Source organism: Sphaeramia orbicularis, chromosome 1 (assembly GCF_902148855.1).
Source record: "Sphaeramia orbicularis chromosome 1, fSphaOr1.1, whole genome shotgun sequence".
In the NCBI taxonomy this organism is placed as follows: domain Eukaryota; kingdom Metazoa; phylum Chordata; class Actinopteri; order Kurtiformes; family Apogonidae; genus Sphaeramia; species Sphaeramia orbicularis.
In genome coordinates, this window is record NC_043957.1 from 39,945,389 (window position 1) to 39,964,915 (window position 19,527).

The following is a 19,527-nucleotide window of genomic DNA, read 5'->3' on the forward strand; positions in this document are numbered from 1 at the left end:
AGCGCCCCCTGGTGCACAGCATAGTCAATACAACAAATGTGCAGATAACCCCTGAAATAACAAATGGACATATATTATTGCTGGTAATATTTTTAGTTGAATGTACTGCTATGTTTTCTCTAGAGTACACAAATGAACTTACACAGATTGTAAAGGTAGTTTTATTTCATGAGGGACAAATTCAAACAACTATGGCATCACTTTCAATTAAAACAGAAGGATCTTTAAATTTACTTTCACAAATATGTTACTATCGCACTCATTCACCTTGCAAACAGGGAAAGATCACCATGTTCCCACGAAAGGACACAGATGCTCAATGCCTTTCCACCCCTACTTGGCAGCAGCAGTGAAAATGTTCCCACCTGTCTGAAAAGTGCAAACTGGGTGAATGCTGAGCAGTCACACCTTTTCTGTTTTTGCCAATGCGTACAACCCTCTGATGTTCCTATATGTAATGAGAAGGTAAACCCACAACAGTAGTAAAATTCCCCATCTGGGGCTACAAGTTAAGTATACAGTGTGCACAAACCCAACACATTGGTTTATATAGCATTTGTCATTATTCTTTTACTGTCCATTTAAATGAACACTCTGTAGCCCTGCCCTTCACCAGAGCAAGTTGTTTGGTTGTCGTCTGTTCAAGCCTTTAGGTCAACCTTTGTGAGTCACGAGTGTGGATCACTCAGTCAGCAGTCTCTTATCAGCCTGATTCAAAGCCCACAGTTTATATGGAGAAGTAACGCAATGATAGGGCGGATGTGTATTAGAGAAGATAACTGTATCAAACAGGCCACAAAGTAGGATGTGCTGTAAATAGTTAAGTCGGGGTTGTGTTTTCTTGTACTCTGTAACTGTGTGTCTGCGTTCAGGGCTGGCTCTGGATGTGCCTGCGTAGCTCCTGGGCTTTATCCCTCAGGTCCGGTCTGTTATCCGACTGCAGCGTCGACAACGAGCGCTGCAGCTGCTCCCGGCTCTTCACAGACACACAATCCCACTGCTCACTCTCTGATAACGACACACACAAAATACAATCAACAACCAGCAACAATAAATGAACAAGTGCACAGGAAAGAGCGTGACAATACGGTTTGTCAGACAAAGAGCAATGCATGGTTTGTTCCAGATCAGAACATAAACCTTTTCTGTTTGTTGGTTTTAAAGGAGTTATATGTAGTATGGATGCTTGAAACATTCAACAGGAGGGGGAGGTCACAGACTAGACTATTTATGACAACCAAAACCACCAGTGATTCAATATTATGGATCCACAGACTGTATCGTTCACTGAATAAAGTATAAAGCTCACTGTTACATGCGCGCACACACACACCTGTATCATCAAGTTTTTTTTTTTAAATAAAACCCCTAGCTTGTTATTGCTATAGTTGGTCAAAAATAACAGTCTTATAACCTTCATGTGCTGCATCAGCTGAGAGTTTACATTATAGCTCTGTTTCTAGACAGACAATAGCCACAGTAAAACCAGAAATCCTCCGTTTTCAGCTGTACTTATCCCACCTCATCACTTTCTGATACTTTGGTCAAAAGCCTCATGGTGTAAGAGTAAACAGATGCACTGACAACTTAGGCATAACAAATTTTAGGTAATTTTTTTTTTTATTCCAGATTCTTAAAATGTTTTAAAATGTCTTCCATTTGATTATCCTAAATTAAGGCCTTGATTATCCTTAAATGTGTCAATAAAAGGTCTTAAAAATTCCCCAGACACAGTAAATGATACTGCTATATTTGCTTTTATTTTGTCAAATTTGTAATTAGTTTGCAGCATTTCAGCACAACAGACAGAATGAGTGGGGCCATCAACATTGATTCATGGGTGGAGGGTTTCAGGAATGAGCTTTAGTAGATTTAACGTGAGTAGCAGAAACATTTGTCATGAAGAAATGGAAATGCAGCGTTAGCTAGATTAAACATGGTTTAGATTGGTTCGAGGCAATGGCTAATACACCTGTTGCACTATTATTTTTGTAAATCTAAGATCTTAAATTTGATTAAAATCACCTTGAAAAATGTTTGAAAAAGTTATACATTGGCTTCCTCAAACCTGCAGATATCCCAATATTGGAAAGAAGAAATACTATATAAAACCCCTTAAAATTCACAACACTAATGAAAACTGGAGAACTTTAAGACAAAATATTTTCAGAAAAAAACACTCACCCCCAGTTCTTTTTACAATCAGGTCCACAACTGACAAGGCCTCTGTCCTCACAGAAGAGTAACTTTTGTTTTCTAGACAAAACACCGGGTGCACAATATGAATATCATAATAAATCTGAGCATTTTAAGATACAGGGTAGAACATGTTTGAGTAGTGAGACCCATACCTAAAGGATATGTAAGAGCAGCACAGGTTTCTGTGAGTATCTGCGACAGTTCATTAACGTTTTGACTGCCTTTGTCTAGCAGCACCAACCTGCAAAAAAAGTGTTATTAAGCTCAAATTATAAACAAGCTTTAACTTGAGACATACAACCACACCTGAATCAGACCGACTCATCTGAGGTTCACCATTGATGTCAAAGAACTCAAAAGCTGCTGTTATAGATAACTGTCCTTGTTTGGCTCTTACCCCTGGAAATAGGCCTTCATGGACTGCAGAACAGCGAGCTGCACTTTCCAGGTGCTCAACTTGAGCTTTTCACACATCAGACTGCACACTTCCACTTGGAATTGAGCTAAAAACAGGAGACAGAGCATTACTTTGTGAGTGTCATTCTTCAGGTTCCCAGTTGGCCATGGTGTGAGCCAGTGAACTTCAAAAAAAGTAGTACAATTTCACCAGATGATCCTTCACACTGATGAACTACAATAATATTAAACTCATGTCCAACAGACTGTTGAGCTTCAGCAGGTGGGCAAAGGAAAGGAATTAATTTATTGTTCAACTCAGTAGTGTACAACTTTAACATGTGATTTTCTTTCTCATCAACTTCACTGATTCCTGTCACTTTTGATGTCCATCACTGGATGAACACTGTTACTTACCCTGAGTCTGTGGGTTATTGGGCCAAGCTTTTCCAAGTGTCTCAAAAGCGCAAAGTAGAGCCTCTGTCTGCAGCGCTTTCTCCTTTGCATCGACATCGTCATCATCCTCCAGCGACCTTGGGGAGGCACCACCACTTACTGGGCAGCTCTGTTTAGAAATAAAAGACATTTCAAAGGCCTCTTTAAATGAGCATCAATGCTTCAGTAATGATCAACATGTGGAATAAGAAAAACAATTAGATAGAGGTTATATTACCTTCCTAATGAGAGGGAAAAGGATCTCAGCCAAGGTGCTGAAACGGTCCTCTTGGCTGCTGTGAAGCACATCTCCGGCACAGCGCAGTGCAGCCATTTTGTACACCAGACTCTCTTTGCGGCATTCTTTCAACACAATGTCCAGAACCTCATTGATAGTGGGCTGGCCCACACAGGGTTTCTTTAGCTCCGCACTGTAGCCAGAGTTAAGGAAAAAGAGAAAATTATAAGAAGACAGTATGTTACCTTGTAAATACAAAACTGAAATTAACAAGTTATGCAAATTATACCTGCACTTAGACACCACTGATCCGATGGCTTTCAACAGCTCCTCCTGGATTAAAAAAAAAAAAGTCAAATCTGAATGCAACAGTTTCCTTCTAAGTTTGCGGTCCGCTTCGGTGTACCCAGCCCTTACCTTGCCAGCCCATGTGCGTCCAGACAATCCTTGTATTAAAGCTGTTAGCACCAAACCAAGGTGTGGAGCCACCAATGAGCCCGTCTGTTCCTTAGCAACAGTTGCCATGGCAGCTGCACCTTGAGCCTTCATCTTCCAAGACTGGGATTGCAGTGCTTTCTGTGTAATAGCGATCAGCTCTGTCATGTAGAGTCTGATGCCTCCAAAGCTTCCTGGTAAAGTTCAGAATATTAAAAAAGGTTATGAAAATAATCGAAGTCTACATTTTTATTTATTTTAGGTAAGGCCTATGCAACAGTGTGATTCATGTCCACCTCACTCAGAATTGTGTACATTTATACAGCCTACATGTAAGATCTTAATTAACATACTGCATTTAAGTCAAATCAGATTAGATCCATGACTATCTCCAGTTCTCTTTAATAAAGACAATGTACATTTGTCCTTTTTCTGTCATTCATTTCAAAAGACGTTTGCATCAGTTCTTCACCTGGTACATTCTCCTGCCACACCTCTGCCCACAGTGAGGCATCATGGCTCTCTCCTTTCTCCTCGTCAGGTCCCGGTTCCTGGTGCATGCCCAGAAAGGCCAGCGGCAGCGCCACGCCTGCATGGCCCTTCAGAACATCAGGACTGTAGTGGCTGATGGCATGCACAGTCAGGGCACAAGACGACTTGTACACCGGCTCTGGGAGTGAAAGAGTGTGTGAAGAGAGACAAAAATGAGAAAAAAATGACTGAACGCCTCAAAAATATTTCTATAATTGATTACAGAAAGGAAAATATTCATAAGGTCCATTTGTCTCACCTTCTTTTTCTAAGTACCAAGAGTTGAGCTTCAGTAGTAGTTTCTCTACACTGCTGTCTTTTGCTGTCTGGTGGGAGAGCAAACAAACACCTTCATAAGTCATTTCTGTGACAAAAACAAGTCTAACACACCATAGATTCTTCATCACCGAGAACATCCAACAGTGCGGAAAAATACACTTACCCTGACAAGGTGTCCCAGAGCAAAGGCAAATGATTTCTGTACTACAGTGCTTCTGTCATGGAGACCATTCAGCAGAGCGCTCATCAATTTACCTGGCAAAGCAAGATGTCACAATTAGTTCAGGTACTATTAAACTCATTACCTAAAGTAACTTCAAAAAAAGTCATATTTATTTTTCTTCTCTATTATTCTTTGAGGGAACAAAGAAAATTATAACTATTTGGATTTTGCCAGAGAATAAAAATCAAATTTGTATAAATTGTCCCATATCATAGTTGAATTCTACATGTTCTTTAGTTTGGAAAAAGGTGTCACTTGTGCAATGATTTTTATGTCTTTTTAATTTGACTGATTTACTGAGTCTGATCAAGTGTTATTTAATTCACTATAAACGTCAACCAATACAGCTCATCAATATCATATTAGATATTATCTGATTATCCTTATTTATTTGTTAGTCACCTGGTGTAGTTCACAAAATGAATACTTTTTAAATAAAGTGTGAGATTGAAAAAACAAGTTCACTGGCAAAAACACACACTTAAACAACCACAACTTGTACTGTACCTGAGTAAGGGGTGAGGTCCTGAGGACACTGCACTGTTAGGGAAACTATTACACTGGCACAGCCACCCTATGAAGAGTAGAGACATATATAAAAATGATATATGTACTTGACACACACAAGGGTAATGAGTGACTGGATGTCCAAGACACACAAGCAAACCATCAAATGTTAATTAATGATTATAGGAGATTGTTTATTTTCTTTTACCTTGGTGCCCAAGCCAACTCCACTCTTGAGCAGCTCACAGAGTCTGGGAACCAGCTCTCCCAGCACAGACACATCCAGGTGCTGTAGACACTGAGAACAAACACCACAGAACAAGTTTTAACAAATCCTGTCAGGCTTTTTAAAACACACAGTATATAATTTCTACTGCTTGGGATCTCTTCATAAAACAACAAAATGATAAGGTAGATAGGTTCGTAGGATCGTGGGAATTGTTTTCACCACCGCTGCCAATGAAAATATGTCTGACAAGAAGAAATGTTAAAAAAGTGTTAAGATAATCCATACTTAGAACCATTTTTTTTTCTTACCATGTTAACTGTCTCCATCATTGGGGAGGACTTGGCAGCACTGAGTCTGGCAGCATCCATGGCACTCTAGTGACAGGAAAATCTCAACTCATGACAATCCATCTCATAAAATCTTCATTGTTATGCAATATACAGGCGTTGTTGCTTGTACACTTGGTTGAGGTTACCTTTTCCTGTTCTGTGGCTCTGAGACTGAGGTAGTTGAGGACCTGAGGCTCCAGGGTGCTAAGCGCCTCCAGCAGGGCCGGGATGAGCCGGGAAGCATGAGGCTTTAGTCTGGCACCTGCCGTTTTACTAATCTTCACCAGGGTCTGGATACTGATGGTAGAGAAGACATCAACTCAATTAGCATGTGTTAAGTTTTCATCCTCTTTAAAAAAAAAAAAACAAAAAACACTTGCACACTCAGTTACTCGCTACAATATGGTAATGGACTACACAAACCCAAGACATAGTTAAGCATACAGGAATCATTACCTGAGGGAGCGGACCTCTGAGACATTGCTAACGATGCCTTTTTCCAGCAGAGTTGGTAACAACACTGCCACAGTTCTCTGAGCTGCAGACCCAGTGGACTCACACATACGAGTACAAACCTGGACAGAGAGAGTCGATGGACAACCATGAGTCCTCACACAAACAAATGCAGACATATGCAAATAGGCCAGTGTTTGGACATATGACCTGACCTTACTGAGTGTCTTCAGAGTTAAGTCTGCTGCCTTCCTCACAGACTCCTGACAAACAAAAAAAGGAAGAATGTCACACAAAAATCTGGAAGAAACAACATGTGGTGAGTCTTATTGCTTTTTTAAAATTATTTGGTTTTAATCTATATTGTCTGTCAAAATCAGTAAAGAAATCCAAGTAACATCTACTAAATTATGAAAGAATAGGTGAATTTTGCCAGTACTGATCTCCTTTGCTCACCTTGATGTCATCAAGGACCCTAAACAGTGTCTCCCACATTTCTGCCAGGTGATCAATGAGCTCATCCGCTTGGCGACCCCGAATCAGATCATTCAGTGCCAAGCAGCTAGAAGGAAAAAATTTTTTTTTTATTATTTTTCAATTTTGACAGAACAGCCAGGCCTCTGTTCGACAGTCTTCTTTAGATTGCATCAGGTTCAGCTAGGCTAAGAGCACATAAATACAGTGGAAACATTGATAAAACTTATCACAAATAATTTTAACTGTAAGGCTGCAAGTGATTCTGAGGCCAAAAAACATAGGATTTTTTATTTTCTTTTTTTACATAATAAATAAATATATAAAACAGTACCATCTAAAAAAAGAGTGGCATGACAGTAGATACAGTGATCTGAATTTTAATAATACACATCTGTTTAAGTACCTGGACTCGCGTACTCTCCAGGTGGGACTGGTCAAGTTGGAGATTACATCCTGCAGGATCTCCTTAAGATATTTATCAACCTGAGACACACAAATACAAGACAACTCTTTATAAGATATTGCATGCTAACAGACATGGACCAACATACTTGATGAAATTAACTAATGCTTTGGCTTCTGTTTTACACACGTATCATTTCCTACCAAGGTTTTATCAGTAACCAAGGCATCCCAGATGCTAGTCATGGCTTGGCGAATGCTCAGGTTAGGGTCAAATTGATAGCGGTACAGACGAGGCACAAGCTGTGGAAGAAATGGGGCCAGTTGCTCCCCTGCTTTGGCTGCGATCATGTGGAACCCAAAGGCTGCTCCCTGAAAGAAAAGAGGTGCATTGAGAAGAAGGTGAGACAAGCCCAGAAATAAATTCTGACAAGTGAGAAAGAGGATGAATAAGGTTTTTACCTTGCGGGAGTTCCACATGGCATGGTGATTGGCTAGGTTCATGAATTTGTAGACAAGATCTGGCTGGTTCAGGTCACTGGCCAGTGAGCAGAGTTCTTTGTAAGTGGACAAGCCATGGCTGCCACAGAATACAAAAAGAATAAGTTTAGTTTGTGGAAAATGGAGCCACAAATACAGAACCAGTCATTCAGTTCAGTTGCACCATTTTCATAACATCTGATCTAAAATTCACATAAATGTGTCAAAAGATGATTATGACTCACCCATCGGGTGTTTTACCCAAACCCTCTCCTTGGAACACTTCCGTATCCTCCAACACAGCATGTTTCACCCTGATAGAAAGAGCATTCAGCATTTGTCCTCAAAGATTGTTAAGTGCTCTTATGAAATTCCTTGATATAATGTGAACACCACCACTTCTGCCCACATGTTCATATCCTCTAGTGTTACTCAACCATCCACTCACCTTTTTCCTGTCATGAGAGTTTCCACAAGAGTGGACACGAGTTCCTGCTGGTCGCCCTCTCCTCCCATCTCATAGACCAGGCCAAGGCCTTTAGATGCCACATCCTGACTCAGCTCTGGATTCAAGAGGACAATGGGAGTTGGACGATCATCCAGTAAAGACAGGGATAAAGGGTCTTTTTTTGTAGGGTTGCATAGGAATATTTGAAAAGGATGGCTGATATTATCGATTTATCAATCGATAAAATACAGTAAAATCATCTTACCATCAGGGTCTGAGAGAACAGAGATGAATGCTATCTGAATCTCCTTCAAATGGGACTAGATGAAAAGGAGACAAAGACACAGATTAAAATTATAATGGTATTTCAAAACATAAATTAGCCCATTACATCCAACCATATCAGATATTATTTCAGTTAATTCTGTGTGAAAATTTACAGTATTAAAATCTTTGAGGATTCTTTGACCCATAAGGGACAGAGGGAACTAAGAAATATGATGAATCCACCTGCTTAAATAATATGTTATTGAATAGCATCCCTGAACAGCTCCAGGAAGGTTAAATATGCAAGATTCAGAAACACAAAATCAAGTGCTTAATGCTAAAAAACTATTTTAGAATTATTATAACTATGCAGCTAATTTTTAACATTTAATAATTTAAACAAATAGCAGAAGCACATGATTCCAAAATCCAAATGAAAGACAAGCCATAGAAATCTGTTAAAGTCATACAAGGCTAATTCTGCAATTATTATTTAAGTGAACAGAGAAATGAACAGGGTTTACTAGATACACACAGTGATTTCCTTGTGTTGGCTTAGTTTCTTGACCAGGGAGAGAAGCCAGATACAGGCTGCCTGTCGAACGTGGGGGTTTTGACTGGGTATGTATTTGGACAGGATGGAGCTAAGGACCCAAGGTACCACATCATTGTTTTTCACATCTGAAAGAGGAAATGAAAAAATAAACAAACAAAAAAATATATATTTTCATATCTTATGTATAAAATTCCTGAAATATGGTTAAGATCGGACACATGATAGTTCGTCATCACCCCTGTGACTAAATAGTAAGTATTAATATATAGAACACTGACACGTAAGACTACTCTATTTAGTTTACTGAAAAATCCCTCAGTAGTATTTGCTCACTATTATAAAATTATCATGACTTGATCAGGAGCAGTTTGTAGGTATTACTTGTCACACAAGCAGCTGCATGAATGTAAATGTATTCAACATGAGGCAAACATAGGATAACGTTAGCCTTTCATAACATTAGCCTTTCATAATGTTAGCCCACTCACACAGTTTAACTATTGGCAACAACACCTCTTCTCCTCTAAATGTGCAGTCATATGGCCTGTAGTTTAAAACAGTGACTCATTTGGAAACCATCTTAAAACCTATCTCAGAACTATATATTCCATGAAAGTGGGTCCTCTCAATATGTGTCACTCACTTGAAAGATGTTTATTCTGCCTTTCTCATTCACATTTCAAATAATTGCGCATCTTTCAAAGAGGTGTGAAGTGACCTGTCAATCAACTGGGGTGGCACTGGCACCTGAGGTGTCCAATCAGGCTTCAGAGGTGGCCAGCGCTAGTTAGCAATATGTTCCTCAGTATGACCCACCCTACTCTGCCTCTGATTGGTTAACTTTAGGCATGAGGACTGATGAGACAAACTAATCAGTGAAGGCAGCAAGTACTAGCCAATTAGAAGCAGTGTAGGGCGGGTCATGACTTCACCATCCTAGGGGGGAAAAAAAGGCAATTTGGCTGCAGATACTACTGAATGGTGCACTTCAGGGGGGGATTTAGAAGTGGGTACAAGGCAATACTGACTGAAAAATAAGTAGGTGTACACCATATACTGGCGTAAACCCTGGACTATGCCACTGGGTATAGCTTGACTGAGAAATTACTGATGCCATTAGATGTTAAAACAGAGTTCTGTTCAGACATACTTGCCCATTTACTAGGGGTGTGCCAATACATCGATTATTAGATTCATTGTGCTGCGACATGTGACAAATTAATAACGATTCATAAATGTTCAAAAACAATTATTTTTCATTATTACTAAATGACAGGAACACAACCACAGCACGTGGCAGGAAAATAAAAGTGGCGCATGCTGCCTGGACACCTTAAAGAACGGACCAGGGGGAACATAGTATAACCAAATCTAACTGTTTGGCTACAGTTACAGAGCGTGAGATTCACTCAACGGGTTTAAAAGTTAGTGTTTGAAAGCAAGGCTGTCGTGCTCTGATGCGGATGCCGGTGCGCAGATACAAACTTCCAAACCAAAAGTATTTTGCTCTGACATATGATGCATGCTTTGATTGTAGATAGCGAAGTCTTTCGTTTGTTATGGGATTTATGCTGCTCATTAAGGATTTTGTTTGGATATCATTTATTATGACTGAATAAGCTAGCACTTGTGTTGATTCAGATTGAATTAGCTGTTTTCTATAGTTTTCTACAGAAGCATGTGTGTGGGGAGGGTCTGAGAGTTTGAGCAGGTTCCTGGGGACCTTTTGAGGGCTGCAAAAACTAAATAAGCAATTATTTATTTATTTATATTTTATTAGACTTGTACAGAAATCTGTGAAAACCACTTTTAATTGAAATACGTCTTATTTATTTCTAAAGACACTTTGTTTTCCTAAAAAAATGTGGACTTCATTCCATCAAAGTTTTTTTTGTGCTGTTAATAGGTATATATTTTTGAAAAGTTTTGCTTTTCATACAGCAAATGTTTTACAGGTAACTGGAAAACTATATTTGTGAATAAGAGCAGCTTTTACTCTATATGCCATTGCATTCTTTTTCCTGTTGGTTCCCTGGTGGAATATATGTTGGATCATTCAGTGGTTTGACACAAAAAAAGATAATGGAGGAGATAATGGAATTTATAGATACTGAAAAATATACCTCGTTTAAAAGTATGAAGTAGCCACAGAGGGAGAAAAAAAAATTGTAAATGGGAAAAAAGATGCATCAAAAATCATTATAATCGTAATAATCACTATTATCGGGAGAATTGTTGATTAATCAAATCATAGCACCCTGAATTGTAATCAAATCGAATTGTGAGGTGCCTTAGATGGTACACCCCTACCATTTACATTAAGGATGAGCTTGTTTTGGAGACAGTTTTGGATTGGGATCTGTTCATTTAACCAAGAGGAGCCTCTGTTGCCCAAATCCATGAAAAAAAGCCACATTACACTGATTTCCATGTTATGGACTTGGGTCGGGCTCACTCTAGCCTTCGACATTGTCTCTCTTCTGTTCCTCTATAGCTACAACAGTGTACAGTACTAGCTACTGTTTAAATGAAGACCTGAAAAAACAACCTGATCCCAGCACAGTGTGGGAGCATGAACATGTATGAATGTTAAATAATGAACAATTAAGAACAAATGGGACTCCTTACTGAATGGCGGGCTGTACTGGTCCTCAGTGCAAGTCCATGGGTCTCTGGCTGCTCCAGAGCTGGTTCCTATTGCAGCACTTGTGATAGCCTCTCCAACCGTGAACTGCAGCTCCACCTGCTTGGCCTTGGACCAAGAAGGGAAGAAAGAATTATGTTTTGCCATTAATGACCTCCCGAACATGTTAACAGGAGGACAAATCAAATGTCCTGATTTTTACTATATGGGAAAGCTGTCTGTTTTATGACCAGACAGCTTTACAACAGCTTACAACAATCCCTCATAAATAAAATTAATTTAGGTAGTTTTCACTTGAAATAAAACCAGTGTGTTTCACACCTCTACAGAGTCCATGAGGCCTTGTAGGAGCTTCTTCTGGTGGGGAAAATCTCCATCTCCCACTGGTAGGTAGCCTAAGGTCTGGATTGACCGCTCTTTCATCTAGACCACATACACATGAAGACACAATCACAAAAGAACATGGGGTGGGTTTAAGCTTGACGTATTTCACTTAAAGTCTGGGGCATCATTAACACAAACAGTATCTTTAATTACCTTAGTGCTCTCCTTGCCAGAGGGAATGCGAGCCAGCAGGTTATCCACGGCCAACAGTTTGGTGAAACCCTCACCATCTGCAGGGATCAGAAGGGCCCCATTGCGTCCTATTTCTCCAAGTGCCGTACAGGCTGCAACTGTCAACAGAGCACTACTGCTGTCCAAGAAGGAACCTAGATGAAGACACAAACACATACGTAGACTTCACTGGATGATTCCATGGCCACAATAATATTTGCAGAATGGATATCATCTCATTCTAGAGATGAGATCAAAGAAAAGAAATGAATGCAAAGAAACGACAGAGATGATATAAATTGAGATCATAGAAAAATCACAAATGACTTGCATACCAATTGTTTTAGTAGCCATGGCAACAAGTTCATCATCCTCTTGGGAAGTGATGTTCATTTGCTGACCCTTGTTCTGGGTAGTTTCTCCAGAGGTGACTGCTTTCTTTTTGCTCATATACCTGCCCACCATGAAACCGAGAGCCAAAATTGCACCATGTTGGGTCTCAGGACTCTGTGGACCAATAAAATCAGGATATATTGAGGTGATGTGGATTTGCTATGAACAAACATATAATATCTGCTGAGGCAAAAGAGCTTACGTGGTTGTCTTTGGTGATTTTGACAAGGTTGTGCACAGCCGTCTGCAGTTCATTACCAGTCATGGTAGAAACCACCACAGCGTATAGCTGTGCTGCAAGTTCCCTCATGTCTTCCTTGTTTGTGTTCATCAGACTCTGTTGAAGAGACACCTGTTACTGCTGCTGAATGCACAGACACTTTTGTGATCCAAATAAGGTGGATGACTCGCCAATCTTGACTTTTTAATGACTGTTTGGACATATTTCTTGAGGTGCTAATATTCTTTTTCATTTACAGATTAAAAGTGATAGAGTTTTCTACTACAGATCTCAACATAGACACATGACAAAATGAAATAATACTTACTTTGATCCAGTCAATTTTATCAACAAATCTTGGAGCCAGTTTCTCTGGGCAGACAGACACCACCTCCAGTAGACAGTACATAACTGGGATTCCTGTTCAGAGATTAATGATACAGTGGTATACTAATGTTCCTCAAGAATGCAATACTACTGACACATTCAAGTGCAATTTCATTTATAAACTTTACTGAGTTGATCGTCATCAAATTCAAATCTATGCTAATGGTGTTCTGCCAGGGACAAAATCTTCTCTTTTACATTATTCTTTGGCAGTGTCAGTCAAACAAGCTCATGATAACTTTCCTCTTGCTGAAAGGTTAATTTCTCTTACCTCCTACTGCAGACAACAGCTGCTGCAGCAGATCCATGTAAACATGCACAGGGTTTGCCTCACTACCCTTTGACCCTGAAGGCTGAGGCTCAGAGGACAGCAGTGTTTGGACGTAGTGGCCAATGGCTGGCGCATCATCCTGCATGTCTGCCAAGCGTGTGGACATGGGTGTGGCACCTGCACTGTGAGCTAAACACATTCTCAAGTAGAGTACAATCTGGAAAAAACAACGGCAAAAAATGAACAGTCAAAACCAAGAGTGTGGTGTTGTAAAGTGATTCCATTTGAACATCACAGATGTAACAGGCTAATCATCACTTAGTATTTACCTCTCCAAATGCTGATGGATTGAAAGGTATAGTTGAGGTTCCAACGATGTACTTGGCTGGAGTTTTAATCCTCTGTGCTGCCTGATGACAGCAATGTCAAAGCTGTATGAGATTATTTATATCCTCTATCTAAAGAGCTGCTTGTATCATAGTTGTAAAACAGCTGTATGCCCTGAGTAAAAACAAAACTGACAAGTCAAATATGCAAACTTTCACCTTTTCCTGGACATAAGCCACCATGTCAGGAAATGAGGGCATTGGCTTTGGTCCCTCCTTCTCTGAAGTCTTGATTGGAAAATTCCTCAGCACCCTCTGGGCCTCCCCACATACCTCCTCCCTCCTAACAGAAAAAACAGCATCATTTATCATCCAGCACTGTAAAGGAAAATTTTAAAAACAAATGTGTCTAAACCAAGTAATCCTTTGCTAAGCAACTTTTAATCATCTGTTGGGTGGAAAATTTCTGTGACTGGAACTCACGGGTCTCCAGCAGCCAGTAGAAGCAGGTATCTTGACGGTACATGATCAGGAGCAAATACTGTGCTTGCAAACTTCATGGCTACCTGGCGGACTTGCACCTCCGGCTGTACAAAAAGAATGACAAAAAAAAATTAAAAATCTGATATAGAGTTTCTTTATTACATTTTAGACCAAGTGCTGCTCATTATAATGTTTAGTTACTATGTAGTCCAAATTGAGTTATGTGAAACAGAATTTTTCACAAACCTTTCCAATGTATGCAGCCACCAGGGCTTCCATCAGGTTTAGCAGAGCTCCCTGCAGGTTGGCAAAGGCACCAACCATCATCGATAAAGCCTCCTGAATGGCAAGACGTACATCAGCCTCCTCCTACAGATGCCAGATGAAAATGACAATTTCAAGACCAAACACAGCACTGAACAAAGGCTGAGAAAAGGATAACATGATAAACACAAGTATTTATGTGTGGTAAATTTTCAGTGAGATTATCAAGACACCTAGCACCTACCTTGCACATGGACTCAAAAAACTGCTGAACAAGAGCAATATCCTTTGTGAAAAGCTGAGGCATCCGGCTGCAGGAGAAGGTGTAAAATATATATTATTGTAAAATTTCCAAATCAAGCTGACAATCTTATTAGAAAAAAAGGGTTTTTCAATACCTTGATAGTTTCCCAACAGCAGAATATGCAACACATAGCAATTTAGGATCCTGAAAATGCAAATTATGTCAAATTAATAGGAAAAAAAAGAAAAATAATAAAACACAATGTAAACTACATGTGCATTGCATTTTTAGATTTACCTCCTTGTATTCGTTGATGAGCTTGGTGAGACCATTCAGCAGCATCAGGCCCAGAGGCTTATTTGTATCAGGGCATCTGAAAGTAGAAAAACAAATTCAGTTTTAATAAGGCATAACATTCACTTCACCATACAAATAAAGGCTTTGAAAATATAATGAGTGCTTGTCTTACACCATGCAGATGTGATGGACAAACTGCAATGTAAGAGACAGCAGTTTGTTGTTGGTGTTGGCTCCAAAGAGACCGTCATACACAACCTTTAAAAGAAAAGGGAACAGGTGAGGACGATCGCACAGCACACTGGACACACTTTAGCCTCACTAAAGTATAAAGAGACATTTAAATATGCTATGTAAAACCAAAGACTGGGTTACAAACTCACTGTCAACATCTAAAAATGTGATACTCAGAAGAAATACTCTAATGTCTCTTCAGCATGGACAAAAGCCTACCTGGATATTAGCTGGGAAGCACTCAGCAGCAAGACGTGACCGAAGCAGATGAGGCAGGATCTTCAGTTTGACTCTGGTGCTTACAGGCTCATGTTTCAGCTCTTGCTTCATTGTCCCCCCCTACAGCACACAAGTTACAGATTTAGGTATATATCTAAGAAACCTGTTTCTGCAATTAAATTAAATTACAGTTTGGTTACAAACCTTTGTTTTAAGTGGAACATCACCCAGATACACCTTGTACATTTTGTTGATAATTAGTGGATTGTTCCAGTCGATGATGCTAGAACATAACAAAATATGTCTTTATACGAATTTTCAAGCAATCAACATTTTTTAGGTCTGTCTGATATACAAAGCATAAAGAAGGAATACAAACTAAGGGCAGTTTACAATTTTTGTCATGAATAAGTCTAGAGGACACTGATAATGTACTGAGTTTGGGAAGCATGTTTACAGAATGACTGACTCCCTTTCCTACCTCTGTTTGCTCTTTAGCTCCAGATCAGCTGCAGTGGCCACGCTGTGTCTGGTGTCACTGGATGCCACCACCAGGTGCACCACTGTCTCCACTTCTGGGACCTGCTTGGCTTCAATGAATTTCACTATACCTAACTTACACTGTTGAAACAATCACACATCAGAATGAGTCATTAGCTTGACAAACAACAAACTATGAATCATCTTACAGCTCTTAAAAACTCAGAAGTTTCTAGAGTACAACGTTGACTGTGCTATGCTTGGGCTGATAACAACCCATGTTCAATTTAGATGAACACATTAGCTCATTTTCAATTGAATGGTGCTTTAAACACACAAATTATATAGACTTACAGGCACACCAGAAAACAGGTCATATTCTAGTTTTGTGACTGCACCTGCTCTAGCTGCTCAGCACTCCACTGTGCCTCTCCAATCACCCTTTTGGCAGCATAGACACTCATCCCTGGGGGAGGCTGGGGAAGACCCTGGCCAGCACTAGCCATTGTCCCATCTCCAGTACTTCCTTGGGAAGAGGAGGGTGCAGGACGAGTTGGAGATTCATTTAGCACAAATCTAGAGAAACAGAGAGAGCAAGTCAAAAGTGCTGTACAAATACAAAAAAATTTAGTCTCTGCAAACTGAAATAGTTCTTGTGAGCTCTCTGTCATGTACAATTTCCAAACCTCAGCACCAGAACCTACCCGTAAGGCATCAGCAAAACATCTAACATAAACTCCAGCAACAGCTGCACTGTCTTTGGCCTCTCTGTTAAGTTAAATGGAGATGCAATCTTGGTGGTGTCTGCAGGGTATTTCATATGGTAGAGGGTAGGGATGAGCAGATGCATCAGGCTGTGAGAAGAAAGAGGATTGACTGGAGTGAAATGCTACAATTCCAGAGAAAATAATCCAACTTTATAGCACTATGTATCTCTCACCTGTCCTGCTGTGGCTGTGGCTTGCCTTCCATGGCAGTAAGTAGGGTGGGGGCCAACTCACACTGTTTTCCCACTTCCAGACGAGGGTAACCCATTTTGATGTAAATAATTGTGAAGTTCTGCAAAAACAGATTGTACAATCAAATAATCACATCGATTCACCTACAAGTTTTGAAAAAATAAAGTTGCTTAATTCACTATATACCAAAAGATGGGTTCATTCAGTTCCATTTCTACTAAAGTTTAAAACTTTTTACCGTAACAAAAGATGCAGCTGCAGGATCTTGGTACTGGACCAGTAATGTTTCTACTGGCAGTTGAATCTTACGTCGACTTTTAATTCTTTTGTTTAGGTGAACCAATAACTCCATAACCTAGCAAAACAGATCAAATGTTAAAATTATGGGTTGTGTATGTATATGTTACACATGCTCAATTCAGCAACAGAAAATGCATTGTTAGTAATCTTTTTTTTTTCTAGTGCATCACAATAACATAGAATTTGAGATACTTGCTTTAATAACAAGAAAATAACATTCATTTTGGACCAAGCTGGGCTCTTCCGCTGCAGGTCGATGTGTGGCTCATAACATGACAAAAGGTTTACCAACTTAGTAATTAACGCAAAATTGAAAGGCAGACATACTTTAAAGACAGGAACAAAAATGAATGACAATGGAAAAAAATAAACAGGAAAATAAAAACTTGATTGTTCAATGTAGAAACAGCCATATAGAATAGTATATCTTGTCCAAGACAAGACATTTTAATCTATTGAGGCGCAGACACATGCACCACCCTTCTTACTTTCTTTCGCACACCCTCTTGAACACTGGAGAGTTTGAGGAGAACAGGAGGGAGGAACTTGGAGATAATATCCTGTAGTTGTTCATCGGTTTCTGCATGTCCCAGGCGAAGGAACACACGTTCCAGTTGATCTGTCAAAGAACACGCATATGGTAAATTTTCTGGGAGTTCTAATCAAACTCCAATACCATACATTAAAGAATTGACCAGTTTAAAGCTATAGATCTACCATTAATGCTGTGCTGAGAGGTTTTTGCTCATTCATGACAGTATAACCTAGTGGCTGCATACAACCACATGCAAAAGCAGTCTAGGCGTTCATCCTCATACAGATGGGCTGAAATGAACAAATCTAGAAGGGGTGAATTAAAAACAGTCCCTCATGCAAGTAACTCTATTCTGACTGCATCTAACAGCTGCTGTTGCTGCAAACATCGCCCAGCCCTGCCTTCTTCTCCTGGAATGGCTCTCAACCAGCGAGCTACAACTGACCGACCCTACCCGCATTTCATCGTTTCTCTATCACACCATTGTGCTTTACCTACCAGTGACAGTCTGCATAATTAAACCTACATACCATAAACATTCATATCTCAAACCCACACTTACAAAGTGTCACATACGAAAACGCATTAGCAGGCTTCGTGATAGTTTCATTTTGACCATGACTGTGCAAACGGCCTCCTGACGTGAATTTAGCCTTCTAGCTAGCAAAGGCACTGTAGCAATGTCTGTCACCTAAATATAGTTTTAACGTACCACAAATTGTCCAAATATTTAAAATAAACTAAGCCTGTTAATTAATGCTTGTTTAACTGTTTCAAACAAACAAAATCAGGTGATATTAATGGCCAATAACGCAGAGAGAAACTTACTGAGTTCATCCTGGGCAGCCATGTTTGCAGAAAGTCATCAGCGACCCCCCAGGTTACTGTTTGTCACTGCATGCAATGGAGTCTTCTTCTATGAATATTGTGCTTTTTTTGGGCATGCAAATATATTGCATTACCGCCACCTACTGGATTATTGTGGCATCACCCTGTAATAAATACAAAAATTACATTAAAAATATTAACAGTCAAGGATATTAAAATAATTTTAGGTCAGTTAATTCTAAAGTGGATCAGAACAGTAAAACACTATCATAATAAACTATAAATAACAAAAACTGCAAATTTGTCTCTTTGTTTTAGTGTAAAAAATGTAAAATTACACAAAAATGTTTACATTTACAGACTAGTCTTTTACCAAAAAAATGTGAATATCTGAAATGTCTTAAGAGAAGTATGTGGATCTGTAATAATATTCTCCCTGTTATTTAATGTTTGGTGTATTTGTAGATCCACTGTGATCTGTAAGTTGTGATTCACGTGCATAAATGATAAACTGAGGCCTAATATTGTTAACATTGCACTTATTTTACAAAAGAATTTTCAGGTTGTTCATATTTGTTCATGTTTAGTTCAAGTACAATTCGTAGATGTAAACATTTAAATTACAGAATTTTAAGTGTATTTTTGCGCGTATTGTAGAATATTTAAGCATATTTAAGTGTATTTTTGCGTGTATTGTAGGATATTTAAGCATATTTAAGTGTATTTTTGTGTGTATTGTAGAATATTTAAGCATATGTAAGTGTATTTTTGCTTGTATTGTAGGATTTTTGAGCATAATTAAGTGTATTTTTGCATGTACTGTAGGATATTTAAGCATATTTAAGTGTATTTTTGCATGTATTGTAGGATTTTTGAGCATAATTAAGTGTATTTTTGCGTGTATCGCAGGATATTTAAGCATATTTAAGTGTATTTTTGCATGTATTGTAGGATTTTTGAGCATAATTAAGTGTATTTTTGCATGTATTGTAGGATATTTAAGC

The 19,527-nt window shown here is 39.2% G+C and overlaps 1 protein-coding gene across 1 annotated transcript; it reads right to left on the bottom strand.

The window, feature by feature from the left end:
- Positions 1–143: 143 nt before the first annotated feature.
- Positions 144–18,545, bottom strand: ecpas (Ecm29 proteasome adaptor and scaffold). The gene is made up of 49 exons (XM_030147293.1): positions 18,524–18,545; positions 17,649–17,779; positions 17,099–17,215; positions 16,842–16,960; positions 16,606–16,755; positions 16,300–16,477; positions 15,903–16,042; positions 15,626–15,704; positions 15,422–15,541; positions 15,141–15,226; positions 14,969–15,044; positions 14,826–14,875; positions 14,672–14,738; positions 14,410–14,532; positions 14,164–14,267; positions 13,900–14,023; positions 13,684–13,764; positions 13,355–13,571; positions 13,025–13,116; positions 12,679–12,813; positions 12,419–12,590; positions 12,066–12,238; positions 11,850–11,951; positions 11,513–11,636; positions 8,864–9,009; positions 8,327–8,381; positions 8,062–8,176; positions 7,859–7,927; positions 7,596–7,713; positions 7,338–7,505; positions 7,135–7,214; positions 6,711–6,816; positions 6,470–6,517; positions 6,258–6,376; positions 5,948–6,098; positions 5,781–5,846; positions 5,452–5,541; positions 5,244–5,310; positions 4,677–4,768; positions 4,494–4,560; positions 4,176–4,373; positions 3,686–3,897; positions 3,558–3,601; positions 3,269–3,461; positions 3,013–3,160; positions 2,597–2,702; positions 2,352–2,440; positions 2,185–2,256; positions 144–1,008 (listed from the first exon to the last, which is right to left on the bottom strand). The coding sequence occupies exons 1-49, from the start codon at positions 18,543–18,545 to the stop codon at positions 869–871; spliced, it is 5,541 nt and encodes a 1,846-aa protein (XP_030003153.1). The 3' UTR covers positions 144–868.
- Between the last annotated feature and the right edge of the window lie 982 nt (positions 18,546–19,527).